Here is a 17,348-nt window from a genome sequence, read left to right as displayed (position 1 = left end):
ACCTGAAGCCACCTCAGCTAACTATACTCAGGCTAACTGGAGTACTGCTTAGGCTAACCAGGGAGCTTTTTAGGCCAACCAATGTGCTATTTGTATATAGTGGAATGGCTCTCATGACTTGTTGGCTCGCACTTTGTCAAGACCCAAGTTTTTTTTAACTCATATTAAAATTAGCCAAGCAGTAGCTGTAAATTCGATTTAAATAAACTTCAGCTTAGTTTTTGTTGGCAACCTGCTCTACAAGAATACCAAACATAGATTTCAGTGATGTAATGCTTTGAAATGAACAGATTACAAAATTCAGTTTTAGGGTCCAAAAAATTTTTAAAGATTATTAAAATAATATGACATTTTTCTGCAATAATTAATGAAAGGAAGGGCGCAAAGAAAATTGATTTCTTCCTTGCCTGACCTAGGTAGACTGGGCAAGGTGAAACCATTATAAGCCTACCCAAAGCCCCATGTTTCTTTCGAAACAACTACAACAAAAAATAAAAATCCATAAATGTCATTTGGCTATCTACAGTAACAAGTGGAAAAAAATATTGGATCCACTGGCCTAACATAAAAGCAGCCAGTTTTCACACACTGAAAAGGGCCATTTAATTTTAATATACAGTCTGCATGCTCGAAAATAGCAATTTCAGCAAAATAATAGTTTTTTGTTTGTTTTGTTTCTATTTACAGGTTACTTGGAAGACTTTGCAAGGGCATTCCTGTTAGTAAAAATGAACTCAAAAATACACACTGTGTCATTGTAATAAAATTATCACATGATTGATTCCCACATGCTGCCCGTTTAAACTTGAATATACTTAAGTGACATTGATGGCTTTTTATATAATATGAACATCCCAGAACCCAATAAGATGGGATCGAGGCGCGGTGGCCTAATGGTTAGTGCACCGGACTCCGGATCGAGCGGTCCAAGTTCGAGCCCCGGCCGGGGTCACTTGTGTTATGTTCTTGGGCAAGACACTTTACTCTCATAGTGCCTCTCGCCACCCAGGTGTATCAATGGGTACCGGCGACATAATGCTGGGCAGGGGGACCCTGCAGTGGACTAGCATCCCATTCAGGGGTGAGTAGAAATATTCCTAGCCGCTCAATGCTGCATAAACCAGGATAAGCTCCAGCAGTGTGGGCTGCTTGGCTCGTGGCTTCTCCTAGAACCCAATAAGGCTTCATGTAAATACTGACACTTAATTACATGTAAGTTTTAAAACCATTCTGAGGTTCATGACAAAACATTTTTGTTTCAATAAAAACATGTAAAAATAATGAAATAACAGAGAATTTACATAATTTTTATCACAGACCACAAATTTTACTCCAGGTTAAGTTAATGTGTCAAGTTGTTTTGCAGCACAGGCTTGGTTCCACAGGGTGTGGTTCCAAAAAATATCCATACCTCCCCCAAGGATGGTTCTTTGGTTTGGACCCTCCCACCCCCTGGGATTTCTAGTTTCGCCTCATACTTTCTTTAAAAAGTTTGTACTATTGAGACCCTCATCCCCCTCGGAATTTCCAATGACCATCCTTGGGGTGGGTATGGATATTTTCTGGAACCGCACAATGTGGGCATTTGCTTATGAAAGTAAGCTGCAGATTGATCTGATTGATACACACTAAGCTATTTTCACATTTACCTGTTTTCTATGGGATATATAATTATATATTGTTTTTACCGGTTTCACTTGTAATAATAATAATAATAATAATAATAATAATAATAATAATAATAATAATAACAATAATAATAATAATAATAATAATAATAATAATAATAATAATAATAATGTTATTTATCCAGGGAGCTCACATCACCAAAGGTGTTATTCAGTGACAAGATTAAAACATAGTTTAAGAATTAAAAAAAATACAAGATAAAAAATGTATAGTATTAAAGTTCACAATAAAAAGCATAGGATAAAAAATTTAGCTAAAAACTACATTCTTCAGGGCTTGCTTAAAAAGTAAAATGGACTTAATGTCTTGTATCGACTTGTCAAGCTTGTTCCAGTCTGCAAGTCCTTGGTATAAATTATAAAGGCGTTGCTTGCCATAATTACGTCTTATCCTCGGTAAATAAAAATTGGTTTTGCCACGGGTATTATAAGAATGAATGTCATAGTTTCTCTTTGTATCAAAATTAAAATCTATGAGGCCATTTACATATTTGAAAACGAATATGCAGCGGTGAAATAACCTGTGTTTCAAGAGTGTTGGCCAACCAAGTGTATTGAATGCTTCTGTAGAAGAGGAAAAACTTGGTAAACTAAGAATGCATAAAGTGTACCCGTAATCAACAATTCGCGTTACAGACTACATACGGAAAACACATATGTTGGGACAGATCCCATCTCCATCTAACCTCTCATACTGGTTTGTAATAAGAAACTTAGAAGGGGAATGACTACAAAGATAATATACAGCTTAGCGTTAAGCAAACTACGACTAATGGGTAGAACAATACCTCTAAACGTGCGCTTCAACTTTTGGTGAATTTCTTTCTTTTGTGCATTTCTTGGTCATTCTCTGCGAAACAACATCGTGAAAACATCAAATTCTGCGTATTTTGGACAACGTAAACGACGACTGCTAAATTTGTGTATTTTTCATTGGGGTTGAATGCCCTTTCCGCAGAGGGTTCGGGATTTCAAGTGACGGGGATGATCGGAGGATAATTTTGGGTTTGGCATTTTCGACTCCGATATTTTTTTGTATAATTAACGGTTTATTGAAAAACTTCAGTAGAAATATTAAAACTAAAGTTGTCCGACGTTTGATGTAACTAATTATTCAAGGCCTAAACTTTAAACGTGCAAACTGCCTCCATACGTCTTCATACGCACGAAACTATTTACTTAACCATGCAGCAAATGTCTATTATTTTTCCACAAACTAATTTATATTTTAATTTAACCACGATACAACATTTTACCGTGATATTGATGTTAGTTACATCGAAACGTCGGTCAACTTTAGTTTTAATATTGTTTTGGGTAGGAAAATTTGGCAAATATTTTTTTGGGTGGCTTGATTTGAAAAGGGATTTTTTTGGGTATTAAAAACAATATGAAGATTCTTGGTAGTGCCTTGGCTGCGTAGTTAGTAGTAATGTTTTTATTTGTGTTATATCGTTCCTCCTTTCTGGAAATTTAAGGGTCAGAAACTCGGCATGAATTTTTTTTTTTTTTTTTTTTTTTTTTGGGGGGGGGGGGGAGGGGGAGCAATTTTTGGTCTAGGGATTTTTGGGGGTCTTGATTTTTTCCCTTATTCGATCATTCTTGTCGCTTGAAATCCCGCGCACTCCCCCTGGGGCTCTTTCTAGATATTTAGCTGGAGTCAGTTCCTAAATCAGTAGATACACTGAATACATCTGGGTAATCGCGAGATTCCGAGTAAAATATAAATTCATTTTTCGCCTGGCGTTGTCCTTCGCTAATAAAAATATGAGCATTGCATAAACTAAACGGGTGAGTAGCTCAGAAAAGAAATATTGTTGGTGACTGACGTTTAAGTAAAAAGTTGTTGTCAGTCGATGATGTTATTAAGTCTGGTCCGTTCAAGCTGATTGGTCAGTTTCGCTGTAATATTATTGGCTGTAAGTCTCATGTAAAGTTTGTCAACAGAAATTGGTCAATATTATTTCAATCCGTCTACTGAAGTCAAAATTTAAGTCGTTCTGTTTGCGGTCTGTTTGTCGGTTTTGTTTACGTTGCGAATAAGGGTCGTATGTAACTCGTTTGTAAGCTTTTTACGGTTAATGTTAACGGTAAAATATATCGCCGGAAATGTGTAGCGCCCTTAGTGGTGTTTCGTACAACTACAATTCGTACTAAATTCTTTTTAACTTAATTTAGATGAGGATTTTTCCGAGAACAGCTTTAGATAAAACTACTTAAGCTTCTGAAACACAAGAAGAGCAAGAATTTACGCTGGCCTTGGTTACATATTTCTTCTTGATAAACGTCACAAACTTTATTGCCAAAAATTTTCCAAAAGTTGCCGGCACAATTCACCTCTAAGCTTAAGAAGTAAACAGTGCTGAGTCTTTCAAGCGTCTTTAAAAAATGCCGAGGTCACTGGGTTGATATATATGATGTACACGTTTCTGCGTGTTCCAATCTGGTATGAGAACAGTCTGAGAACAATCAGAAGCCGACGTCGACAAATAACATCACATGACAGAATTGGGATTTGAATAAACTTTAATTTATTTTGCTTGGAATGGGATTAGAGATACAGTTGCAGCTTTATAGCGTATGAGGAACATTGCTCGGAAACCGCACGTTACTTTTAAACGATGAGTAAGACAGAAGTAGGGACAGAAAATATTTATTTCGAGATGGAATCCAAAAAAGAAACTGAGCCCGGAACCTATGATGAGGTAGCTGGAAAAAGCAAAGCCCCTGCGACAAAACGAATGAGCTTTGAGACGTTTCCGCCAGGATCAGAGGAGAAAAGACAACCGTTTGAAGACCGGGATACAGCGGCGTTTCGGCGAATGTTGTTGATTACAGCTGCTGTCGTTGCTGTTGCTTTCCTGACTGCTGCTGCCACTTTGGTTTTAGCTTTAACGATGATGATGTCTCGAGACGACTCGACTGCTTCCAAAGATGTGTATGGTAAGGGAAATCACAAATTATAAATACCTTTAGAACTAAAAAATACATAAAGCAACATATGTATTTTTTTGTCTTTGCTTGGCGTTCAACATTGCTCATAACACTAACTGTAGTAATTTGGTTACATGTCAAGAAAAATGTCCTCCAAGAAAACGGTAAAATACCGAAAAAAATAAATTGACTGTGATGGGCTGTAATAAGGATCGTACAAGGGTACTCTCGTGATCGTGATTAGCTGAGATTCTTTTCCGTGAAACATGAATTCAATAGTTTTATTCTTCGTGACCCGTGACCGGAAGGTTTTGCGCGACACGTGAATTAATAACCGATATTCGTGATTTTACCACTTTATTTTGCGTGATATTGAGACGCGAGGCCTCAAATTGTTTCAAATGTGACCTCCGTGTAATTATCGTAACGTCTCGTAAGGCATTGGGAACTACCAAGTATAGCCGAGAGCTTCCCTTGCTGTCCTTCACTTATTGTTCGTTGACGGATTTTTTTCAAACACTCTTTGAAGAGTAAGTATAGAATAAATGAGTACGTTTCTCTCTTATTTTCATTTTTGGGATGCCTAAAGATTAAGGCATCCTACAGTTGTTTTCAGGGTACGTGTGTATTTCCCTTGGGAGTGAGGATAATTGGATTAACAACCGAAATAACCATAACAGCATCATAAATTGGTCCCTTGGGTGTTAGGCAAACCGGTTTTGGCAAGGTTGCGTTAAATTGTGAGGAATTGAGGAAAACAGGTTTTGATGCGGAAGACAAAGAAATTAGTCAAATGCATGGGCTCGAGGATAACTAGTTTTACAAGGTGATTGATCGATAGTTTCTATTTTCGTGTTCAGCTACGTGTAAACAAAAGCGCTTAAGTTGCTTTCAGTAAACCCGGGAAAAAACCCCCCCGAACTAGCTAACATCTAAATTGTTCAATTACAGTTGGACTCTCATTCCTCATCTCGTTAGAGCGACTGGCGGAAATACGTTGACTATGCCAATATGATAAGCAAAAGCAAATTATTTTGGTATTTTCTTTCGTGAAAGCTAAAATTCCTTGCCGTTCCGTCAAATGTCTACACTTTCAGTGCGTTGCTAATTAAATCAGCTAAATAAGTTACATGCGGCTGACTTTTCTCAATAACATTTATTCAATACAGTACTGCATGTGTCTAAAATTTAAACAAAGTTTTATCAACAAAAAAATTTTTGTTTGAGTAAAGTAAAATAAACTGTAGTAAATTAAGTAAACTGTAGTAAACTCCTGAATTAAGACGTTTTTCGCCACTTTTGTGCCTTACGTGATGTCTGTTAAAATTTAATTAACAATCAAGTAAACACGAAAAGAGCTCGCTTTATATTTTTCGCCAATACATCGCTTTAATCGAACTTTAAAAGCATTGTAGTCGACAAAAAATTTCAATATTTTGGGGGGTTCCTGAGATTATCCTTTCGATGTTTGAAGAACATGAAAAAAGAGTTTGTTCGCCTTCAATACAACGTGTGGACATTGTGGTAACGAGCGTTTTTCTGTTTGGATAGTAGACATGCTGTGAAAATAGTTCACATCGAATCCAAAATAATAACGTTTCTTTCCACAGGAAACCAAACAAAAACAGCAACGCGACGTTTCTCTCGAGCCTTATTTTTAAAGTGTTTTTTTTTTTTTATAATGTTCATGGTTTTTTTTTTATAATGCACAGTTCTTTCTTTTAGAATGATTCTCGGAAACATCAAAGGAAAAAACTCTGCGGAATAGTTTAAATAATAACATCCAATATTAACAAACTTACAAAATGTTTCCCGAGACCATATATATATATACCGGTCGCCATATATAAATTTAGTTGACTACCAATTCCAAGAAATTTCTCCGAGTTTAAGTCTTCTGTTGATCTTTTTTTTTTTTCGCTCCTAGCGAGGAGTGCCGAGATTGAGACATGCACTTTACCCGAGGGACAATAAGAGGAAGGCTTATCAGGTTCTGCACCGTGGTACTCTCCTTAAGTGTGTTGTAAAGGCACCTTGAATTAATTAATTGAGTCGTTCATGTTTATGGTCCTTATGTGTTCTCAGTTTTAAATATCTTACCCGGAACTATATCAGTGACGAGAACACTTTGGCGGCCAACGTCTTCCGCTGTTGCCCTTATCACAAAAAAATACTATAACGGAACTCTTCCAACCAATGTAGTCTGCGGTTTATTATAGAGCATAAAAATTCTTTACGGCATCCCCATTTGTTGGTACTTTTCCAGCAACAAATCTACTTGTTTTAATTAATTTGGATTAGCGTAAGAACAGGATAAACAGGATAGAAGAGTACTAATTTTCGTGATTGGGAAAATGAAATTTCACTATCCGTGATCCCTGATTCGTTATTTTTTTGCCCGTGAATCGTGCCAGAGGACCCCCCCCCCCTCCCCCCTGTACGGCCCCCTGTAATCTAAAGGCTGCGAGTCACATATTCCAGAGGTAATAAATATGAAGAGGACAGTAAAGATGGGTCATATCTTGCTTCGGCAACGGAAGGGGGCTAAGCAAAATGTTTTCGGTCCTATTCTCTCTCAGATCCGCCACTGTGTTTTACGAGATTAGACACTGCAGGGTGAAGTGCAAGTCACTTGACGCAGAGGAAAAGATTTAGTTATCCATGATCAGCTCAGTTAACCATATTTGTTACCCATGTTGTTAGTTCTGCCTGCGATCGAGGAAGACCGATGTTGAAAATAAACTTCTAAAAGCACGGAAAGTGTCGTAGAAATAATAGAAGTTGAAATAGTAGTGTAAATCGAACATGGTCAAAACTTTTGTTGATTTGTTTATGTACTCATTTATTCGTTTCACTTATTCACTTCAGTTCATCTATTCTTGTTTTCATGTACATGTTTAATTAATTACTTATTTGCGAATTTGCTTTTTTGTTTGTTTGTTAATTTGTTTGTTATTTTCATCTTTCTTTTCCTTTCTCCTGACCAACTTGGCAGCTGAACTGAAGGAAATCAAGCAAAACAATTCCAACATCCAATCTTTGGTAAGTTTAGTTACTCTTATAACTGGGATACTTACGCCTTGATGGGAATATACAATAACAACCTGAAACATGCATCAACGTCATAGCCAATGTGATCTAGCAGTGGTGTCAAGCAATTAGGGTCCTTGATTCCCCAGAGAGAAAAGTGCGTTGAGAAATAACAAGATTTGAGTCATCAGTTAAAAAAAGCAGTTTAGTAAAGCGACTGAGAACTGGTTGGCCCACTAAGAACAAGGAAATAAAAAGAAGTTAAAATGTTGATCATAATCAATGCTAAAAACTGCCGGTTCCAAAAAAACTCGTAATTAAATAATTATTTTCCATTGGGAAAACTAGCAAATGGAGTGAAAAAGTGTGCTGAAGACGCGGTCATTAATATAAATCTTATTGTTAAAAGCGTTTTTGTGTTCTTTTTTTTTTGCAGGTTGCAGCAGAGCTGAAGAATCTGAAAATCAGAGTGTGTTTTTAACTTATAGATGTGACGCTTCTATCTGTGCAGTGTCCCCTGTTTGTAACCATATGTGACCAAAACATAAGGCTACATTAAGTAATTTCTACTATCTTGTTCTTAAAATTAACATTGGAGACCTGCTGATACTTCAAAACTTTATTAAAGAGAACAAGTAGACACTCATCGTGCTCCTATTGGAAATCTGCGAATCTTATTGGCTCTCCCATTGTTGTCTATTCGCTGATAAAGGAAGTTGGTGCGCGTTTTTCTCCTTAAAGGGAAAGTGACTCTTGATTTTTGGCTTTAATATATTCACCAAATTGTAGGTTTTGGACTGCAATCCTCTGCTACGCTACGTTGACTATTCGCTCATAAAAAAATAAATAAATTCGGATTTGTTGTCTGTTTGTTAAAATAAATAGACTTGCACTTTACAGCAGAGCTGGAACATTTGCAGATTTAACTTAGTTCTTCCTTTACCTTGAATTGCCACGTTTCTGAAATGTGTTTTAAGTACTTTACAATCACAAGAGCATCATTATTTCAACGTAAATTCTATACGTGTTTATGCAAGATTCTTGGGAAAAGTAAAGTCTTCAAACAAGCTCCATTCTTTACTACAGGCCAACATACCAATTAAAAAAAAAAAAAAATAGGGAAACTACCTTCGAACAACTGGGGAAATTAACAAGATTGAAGGAAGGATTTCAAAATCAGAGTATAATAAATCAAACGGACCATCAGATAAAAATGAGGTACATATTGATAATAAACAAAGCTTAAAAGTCGCAAACATAAATCATATGATAGCACTGCACCCGAACAGTGGGCCGAAGAGATACCGTAACATACCGTAATGATTCGATTTAGCGCCCTCCTTCCAATAAGCGCCCCTTCCGAATAAGCGCCTCCCTTCGAATGCGTTTTTGTCAATAAGCGCCCCTATTCCAATAAGCGCCCCAATTCTAATAAGCGCCCCCGTTATTATAAGTGCTTTAACTATTGTGGATAACTGCCCCTACTGAAGTTGTCGACGTCGACAAGATAAACTCATGAACATTCACCGTGCCATATATTATTTACTGCTAAAATAAAAAAATTACTTTAAAAGTAACTAAACTTCAACAATTTGTTACTGTTGCAATTGTTGTTATTGTTAGTTATTTTAATATTTTATTAACGGTTTTTTGTGAACATTTGGTTGTTTCTCAAAAAAATTAATAAGCGCCCTGTCCCGAATAAGCGCCCTCCCTCGAGGTGCCTGAAGTAAATAAGGGCCCCGGGCGCTAAATGGAATTATTACGGTAGATAATTTCACTCAAAACAAGTTTTAAGTAATGTGATCGCTTTTGATGTTGCAAGCGCTAGCAGACCTGCAGCTGATGTAAACTAACTTGAATACTGCATATGGGGCTTGTAATAACCGTTGTGTACTGGGTCTACTGGTAAAGAAAAATGTTGCATCGATTTTTAAAATATATACTCAGTAATGTCAGGTACCGCCCACAGATTTGAAGAAGTTACTCTGATAATTAAACGTCATCAATTTTACAGTAAGGAAATAAGGAAAGTTTTTTGTGCCTGGGGTCTTCCGATGAAGGGGTAAGGAGGTGTTATAACCGGATTTAATACTTCTATCTAACATTTTACCGTTTTTATTTAAAAATAAATAAAGTTATTTATTTTTTTTCTTTCTCAATTTTAGTAAGATGATGCGCCTACCACAGTGTAGTGATTATAACAAGGATTGCTTTTTTATTCCATTGTGGTCAAATTCCTTTTCATTTGCACCTTCTCGTTATCTTGTTTAGGAAAATAATACAACAGAGCTGTGGCTCGCCATACAGAAATCTTCCCAAAGAATTGACAACTTAACAGCTCTTTTGCCAGCAGTGAACGAAAAACTGATTGACGTTCAACAAGAAATCTTTCAGCTGGATCAAAAGGTATGAAGAGATTGAATATCGTAAAATTTTGATAAAGTAAAGCAGCAAACGGTTAACTACCTTGTCAATAAGCCTAACACGGTATTGTGCAAAATTTCTTAAGCAGAAGGAAATTAGTGTGCAATTCGAATAGTTTGAGGAAAAAAAAGAGTGAAATGAATGGCTTGCAAATCCATTAGTAGTAACGCTATTTAACTTGTGCTCATAATAATAATAAACTTATATTGGGCTACATTCGCGAAGAAAAAATTAATACACCTCAAGTTGACGTGTGCGTACCGTTTGCTAACCATTCTGCTTGTTCTGCTTGCTCTCTTGCTTTCTTCCTTGCCTGTTTGCTTGCTTTCTTCCTTCCCTGCTTGTTCGCATGCTAGCTTGCTTAAATGACTGAATAATTGACTTACTGACTAATTTACATGTGGCGATCAACAATGTAAGGGGGATGCTTTGTGAGTATAATTAAATTTGTTTGTATCATTTAAGGTTATCAACGTAACTATGATTCAAGGCCCCATAGGACCACCAGAATATAATGGTACCAAGGGCCTTCCTGGCCATCCCGGATCACGTGGATACAATGGTACCCAAGGCCCTCCTGGATCACCCGGACAACCTGGATATAATGGTACCCAGGGCCCTCCTGGATCTGGTAATCTTGCACTTTGTTCTTACAATAAAGGAACCAGCACAGGCCAGAGTGCGGGCATCTATGCCACGGAAACGGTGCAGATAACTGAACCAGTGGTAGGTCTCTAAGAAATAAGATCAAAGGCCATTAGGGCAACTGGCAGATGAAGTTAAGTTAAATAGTGGTCCGACTGTTTGTAAATTGCACAATCGTTTATACCTGGGATTCGGTGCAAAGAACTAAATCAGATGTGCGTCATGCGTCCTGAAGCAATCAATCTAAAGGCCAGTATAGCAAATGAAATTGAATCTTAATAGGAATTCCAAATCGAATTAGTCAAACGTTAGAAAAATCATCGTGGGGCACGAAGGCCTCTTCGTTGTTGTGCCAAGATCCAGAGAAGAGAGTTTTCAAGTTAAAGTAACGCCCAGCAAAAGCGGAATAAAATTCGCACCTTTTTTCACTTCGTCGGAGTGCAAATAACAAATTAGTGTAATTTAACTGAGATACTTCGTTCCACCTCTCCAATGGAAACTGATAAGCGTAATATTAAAGCGCCCTGGGGTCGCCCAACGAATTTTGTATCATAACCCAAGTCTTTGCCTGATATTTGTGTTTAACCTTTGTTAAATGTTGCAGGGTAAAAAGTTTCTTGGAGTTAACTGTGGCACAAATGACGCAAAAGTTGTTCAGCTCTCAAGCAGCATCTCAGGTGGCAAGAGAACCTACACGTGTACATGCGAGAAAACTATTGTCAGTGGAGCGTCTACTATGTATTGTTACATTTACTACTGGGAGTGCACAACCTAAAACAAAATTAATAATTAAAGATAAAGAAAGGACTTCGACTGATCCCGAACTGAAGAAAATGAAAACAATTTAGCAGATTAATAATGATTAAGCAATAATTGTAAATAAGTCGCCGAGTGACAGCAACTGTTCTATTTGTATAATGATGGGTTTTTTGACTTGAAATAAACAACAATCTCAAATTAACTCCACAAGTCCCCAGGGACATCTAAACGGAGGGGAAACTTCGTTCAACATTGAGCCATACCAAAAGACTATGTCCACTGCCATTTGGGTGCAAATAACATCAGTGGCTTGTTTTCTTCTCTTTTATATCGCTCAGCTATAGTCATTATCACTGAATTGTGTTCTTCACCTTATCCCGCTTTTAAAGGAACACTGACCCTCCTTTTGTTAAACTTGTCTCTGAAATGGCTTATTTACTGCTTAAAGATCAAAGACTGAGTACAACAAGCACTCTGAAGCAGTTGTTTACGAGCCTATGCCAGTCTTTTCTATGTTGACAAAGTCAAATTGGCTACTGGGTCTAAATGGATCTTTCTATGCATGGTAGCAGGGGAGTAAATTACGTTCTTTCGTAAAAATCCCTCCTAAAGTAACACGCCCCCCTGCCCCTCCCGGCCCCCTCTTTTGAATTCCTTATTGTTAAATATTTTCGCGGGAATTAATTTTCGCGATTCTCGTGATTTTCAAAAAATCGTGTCATAAAGGTTTGTCATGCATAATCATGAAGACTTAAACTTGTTTGGGAGGCGCGGTGGCCTAATGGTTAGCACGCTCTACACCGAGTCCAACGGCCCGGGTTCGAGCCCGGGTTCAATGTTAATTCAGCCAGATCTTGGATCCTGTTTCAAAGAAATCGGAAGAATTTTTTTCTTGGGACGATTTTCTCGATACGTTAGTTTAAAAGTCACTCAGACTCTTCTGCTCTGAATACATGATTAATCACTTTGCTAAAAAGTAACAAAAGTAAAAGATCATGAAAACGCGGGGTTTTCATCGGTTTTTATTTAATTTTAAGTTTTTTGTGTTCCACCTTGTTGTCAATTCATTTTTGTATGGTTATGGCCTAAAGAAAAAAATAGGACACTGTATGCTAAGGTCTATTTCAAGTCGAATGAATTGTCTCTATCAATTTCCGATTTTGTTTCGTTCGGACGGAGCTGGGAACAATGAAAGTGTGATCATGACTCCTCCAGCTTGTACATGTCGTTGAATATTTTTAGTTTCAATGAAGGTCAGAACTACGCAAAATACTTTTTTTCACTGTATTTACAATTTAAGGCAGCTGCATTGAAGATTGTACAAAATATAAACTACTTGAATTGAATGATTTGAATCTTTACATCCCATCGTGCCGGTAAGCTGGTAAGGTGAACATACATAATATTCACATCAAACGCTGCTCAAACCGTTGGAGGCTACAAAATCGACAAAGTAAGCAAACTTCTAACTGGGTACTCACCAAGAATTATATCGATAAAGCTGATTATCCTGTGCGCAGTTGTTGCGGGCGCAAGAGAGTAGGCTCTTACCGATAGTGTTCGTCCACAAGCATTAAATGCTTAAAGCAGTGCTTGTTTTTGGCCAAAAAAAATGCTAAAATAATGCTATTAAAAAAAAAACGTGCTCGTGAGTTACATAAAAATACTCACTTTTTTCCAATGTTCTTTTCATCACAGTTCCGCCTAGTCGTATTTTTTTTCGCTGATTAATGGCAGAGTACGCTCTCGAGCTATCTCTGCCTTGGCTGGTTGGCTTCCATTGTTCCTCGATGACAACGTGGATGACGCCATCGTGGAACAAGTGTGATGACCTGGGTTTCTAGAAGGCAACCGCTGACCTATCAAACATATTCCCCAGGCGTTCTTGGCTCCTTTGACTAAAATGAGGGCAAAATGCATCTGGGAGGCTTTGGACGACATAAATAAAGTCAGATTGTGCTTTTTAACACAAATTTATACAAATAAAATCCAAAATAATGCTAGCAGTGCTTTTTGGGATAAGCTGTAAAAAAAATGCTTGCGAAGCCAAATACCGTAAATGATCTAATAAACGCACGGGGCGTCTATTAAATTTTAGGGGTCCTACAGAGGGCGTTAAATAGATATGAGACGTTTATTTGAGAGAGGCGTTTATTTCACTTTAACTGAAACAACGACAACAAAACAAATAATATGCGAAGTTTGTTTGCGGAGTAAGACAGAAAGCAGAGTTTGTGACTAGGAGTCTAATCTATTCTGCGCCAATGCAAAGCCTGGAGATGTTGTTCACAGTTCGATATTGATGTTTTCATCGACATCTGGGACAACGATGTTGGTATCGTTGGCCTATTGCGTGATTTTACTCTATATAGCGTTACCTTGGTTTTTGAGGCTATCCTTGGAGGGGTCGTCTATTAGACACGGGGCGTTTATTAGAGAGGGGCGTTTAATACAAACTTTACACCTCCGGGAGAGCGTTTATTAGATACGAGGCGTTTATTTGAGAGTGGGCGTTTATTAGATAATTTACGGTAATGCCAAAAAAGTGCTAGCACTATCGGTAAGCGCTTACCAGAGAGGCCGCAACCCTAATCTTGACAGTGACCAGCGGATTACGTACCAAGCGTGCACGCCACATTTATTATATAGCAGCTCAAAACCAAAAGTTGATAATTTGTATATAAAAAGATAAATAGCCGGGTGGAAAATTCCTCCACGCATCGGCTTTGGTCCGCTCGATCGCCAGGTCGAAGGTAATGACTGCCACTGAGTCATACACATGCTCGTATTACAGCCAAGGAGCCAAGGAGCCAAGAAGCCAAATTCGACCTTTGTTTACGCGACGGTTATGCCAGCGGGAAACTCTTTCAATACTCTATTGCGTAGTCGCTGCGGGTTTCCGTTCGTTCGTTGCCCGAAGGGTAACAAAACTATCCCACTATACCCGGCTACCCGCGCAACAGGATTCCTGCTGGTTTACCCGTCACGTAAACAAATAGATCAGAAAACGTATGACAAACGATACGAAATCGATAGAACATTTTAATATTTACAAAGGTCGAATTTGGCTCCTCTGCTCCCTGTGATTACACACAAAAAGGGAAACAGATCTGTTTTAGCTCTCAGTGACGGAAGAATAATAGAAATAAAGTAAACAATTACTTTTAACGTTATTAAACTTGAGTTAATTATTGAATTCTCTTATCGCCGCGCGCCAACTTCGTTCCCTTGGTTGATTTGTCCTCGGCTACAATCGATAATAATTACAAAAAATCCCAAAATTTTCTCCAAGAAATACCGTCCCAGTAAGCGCTCAATCTTCTTCCTAAATTTGCCAGCCAGCTCAAGTTCAGCCTTAAGAGCGGATCCGTCGGGTACTTCTGTCGTGAATCGTTTGCCTGTAGCACTTCTGCTCTTCGAATACACGAAGGGCTCCATGCTATCGAAGTGAGGGCAAAATTTCCCGTTCTTCTGAGCCATGTCTGAAATTCAACCTAAAGAAATGTCAAAAGAAAAATCCAGCCCCTCAAAATAAACAGGATCGACTCTAATTGGATATTGTACACAAACGGTGTGAAACTGCAAATCAAAGGCGATGAAAGCTACTGAGCGGGATTATATAGAGATTAAGCTTATACGGCAAACGGCAACGGGAGCGTGCCTTTCATTTTGCTACCTTTTTATCAAATTCTAAAATTAATCCCTCTTAAAAAATAGGGGAGAAACCCACATTAACAACAAACAAAAAAATACTCATTTCCGCGTACGAACGCCAAACGGCAAACGACAGAAGTTGAATTTTTGCCGTTTGCGGGAACAATAAACGTCATGCTTAACCTCTCATATGACGTCATACCATAGTAACCAGACGGTACGAATTTTTGAACATCCAATTTTTGAATTTTTGAATTTGTGAACATCGGCTCGTCGTGAGGAACATCGCTCGAAAACTGCACATTGCATTTTAACCATGAGTAAGATAAAAGTCGGGACAGAAAACACATATTCCGAGATGGAATCCAATCAAAGTGCCCGTTGGGCTGTCTCGTGTTACAGATCAGTAAAGTAGCACCCGTTGCTAACAATCATATAAGCTCAGAAAAACCATCTCCGGATTCTACAATATTAATTCTCAAATTTCATTCTCAAGCATTTGAATACACAGCTGACATTTGCAACAGCTTGTGCTATACCAGCATCGCACCATGTGCCCTTTCTTCACATTCTACTCAAATAGTCAAACCTGTCCAACTGTCCTTCTAAAAAACTCAACAAAATCTTCGCAATGATTTCTAAGGTATTCAACAACTGCAAAACGCACTATCAAATGATTTGCTAATTACATACTTAATTACCTACTTCCCTATTCGCCATCGGCCCTGAGGGCAGCAAATGACTTGCTACCGAGTTAAAGATCTGATGACTAACACTTCGAAAAACGAAAACAGTCTCCATTTCCACCACAATCATAGACTGCAAAACAGTTAACAGTCTATCTCCGGAAGTGTGGAAATGTGGAAATCTGGCGGATTGGAAGAAAGACTCGTTGCTCCTCGTATTTGTTTTATGCAGTTATTACCAAGTTCATAGGAATAGGAATCATGAAATCTTGCAATTTGTAATCTACTGAAGCTTTTAACCTACTTCTGAAATATACAGAGCCAGGAGCACTCAGCTGTGTAAAATCTGCATATTTAAATGGCAAAATGATAGTTGTATTTACATGTACAGTATTATAAATGGATTGTACTGTAATGCTTCCGTCTGTAATGCTCATATTACAATGTAAGTAAATGGAACTGAGAGACTTACATGTAATTTTCAGGCAAGTCACTTGGTTGAGTTTTTTTCTACAATTACATGTACATTTGCCAGGAGCGCATTACTAGTAATGGCTCCTGACAAAGCCCCATTCTGATGACTTAGTGTCTTCAAAATGTCATATAACGTTCTAGAAATCGTCCTTTAAATAAATATTCTATTTTACATAACTTGTTCAAAAATCACAACTCCGTCGTGCGCCACTAGTGAGCATATGAAAAAATTAAGGTCAATATTCAACAACTACTTCTGCTCTGCCGCTTAAAGACCGATGATAGCTTCCAATATGTAAAAGAAGTGTTCTATATACACCTCTGCACAAACATGTTACCCTACCGTTCACTCACCTTGCAACTAAAATTATTCTCAGTGAAAATAAACTAGAACTGTGCATGAAAAGCCCTCAGTCACATATAATAACCTTGATTAAATTATTAATTCTCAATACGCTTTTTAGAACTTCCAGCGCAACTTGTTGATACAGCTACCTAATTAGTAAGACATAAGTACACTGAACAAAGCAAATTTGTTTCCCGTTTCGCAGATAACGATATTCGCACTTCCCTTAATGGTTTTATTCTGTATCTACCGCGTATTCAATATACTGCTTTCCTATTATGGCCTGAATGAAGTTTAAACAATCTACCAAAACGCAAAATGAGATACCACTTCAATTTTTCTGTTTTCATGATAACTTCACTTAATATTCTCCTTTTGACACATCATTTGACATATCTGAAAAGTGCTCTGGCGCCAACAACCCTCGACCCGATTGTACACTACCCCCCGACTACCCACTACACAGTATCTTCGACAGATGTTGCCCGAACATTCAGTCTTTGTTTAGCAAGAACGTCACCTGACACTACACTCGAAATCTAAAGCCGAAGTGGTGAAAAGCAAAGCAAATTAGTTTCCTGAGAAGGTTTTTCGACGTAATTTGCTTCTCACTTCTTTCTAATGGGGATCTGTTTTATCTGGAGGCATTATGTATTAAATAGAGCCGTAAGATTGTGGCCAAGGAAATGTCTAGAGGTCATTGCA

General features: G+C 37.9%; 1 protein-coding gene across 1 annotated transcript; it reads left to right on the top strand.

The window, feature by feature from the left end:
• Window positions 1-4,182: 4,182 nt before the first annotated feature.
• On the top strand, window positions 4,183-11,684 carry LOC144634633 (uncharacterized). Its single transcript, XM_078493650.1, has 7 exons — window positions 4,183-4,631; window positions 7,618-7,664; window positions 8,089-8,119; window positions 8,797-8,870; window positions 9,927-10,061; window positions 10,545-10,805; window positions 11,329-11,684. The coding sequence occupies exons 1-7, from the start codon at window positions 4,310-4,312 to the stop codon at window positions 11,497-11,499; spliced, it is 1,041 nt and encodes a 346-aa protein (XP_078349776.1). The 5' UTR covers window positions 4,183-4,309; the 3' UTR covers window positions 11,500-11,684.
• The last annotated feature ends 5,664 nt before the right edge of the window (window positions 11,685-17,348 follow it).

Source organism: Oculina patagonica, chromosome 13 (assembly GCF_052425735.1).
Source record: "Oculina patagonica isolate OP01 chromosome 13, crgOcupat, whole genome shotgun sequence".
NCBI classification, from domain to species: domain Eukaryota; kingdom Metazoa; phylum Cnidaria; class Anthozoa; order Scleractinia; family Oculinidae; genus Oculina; species Oculina patagonica.
This window is presented reverse-complemented; position numbering and strand designations above follow the sequence as displayed.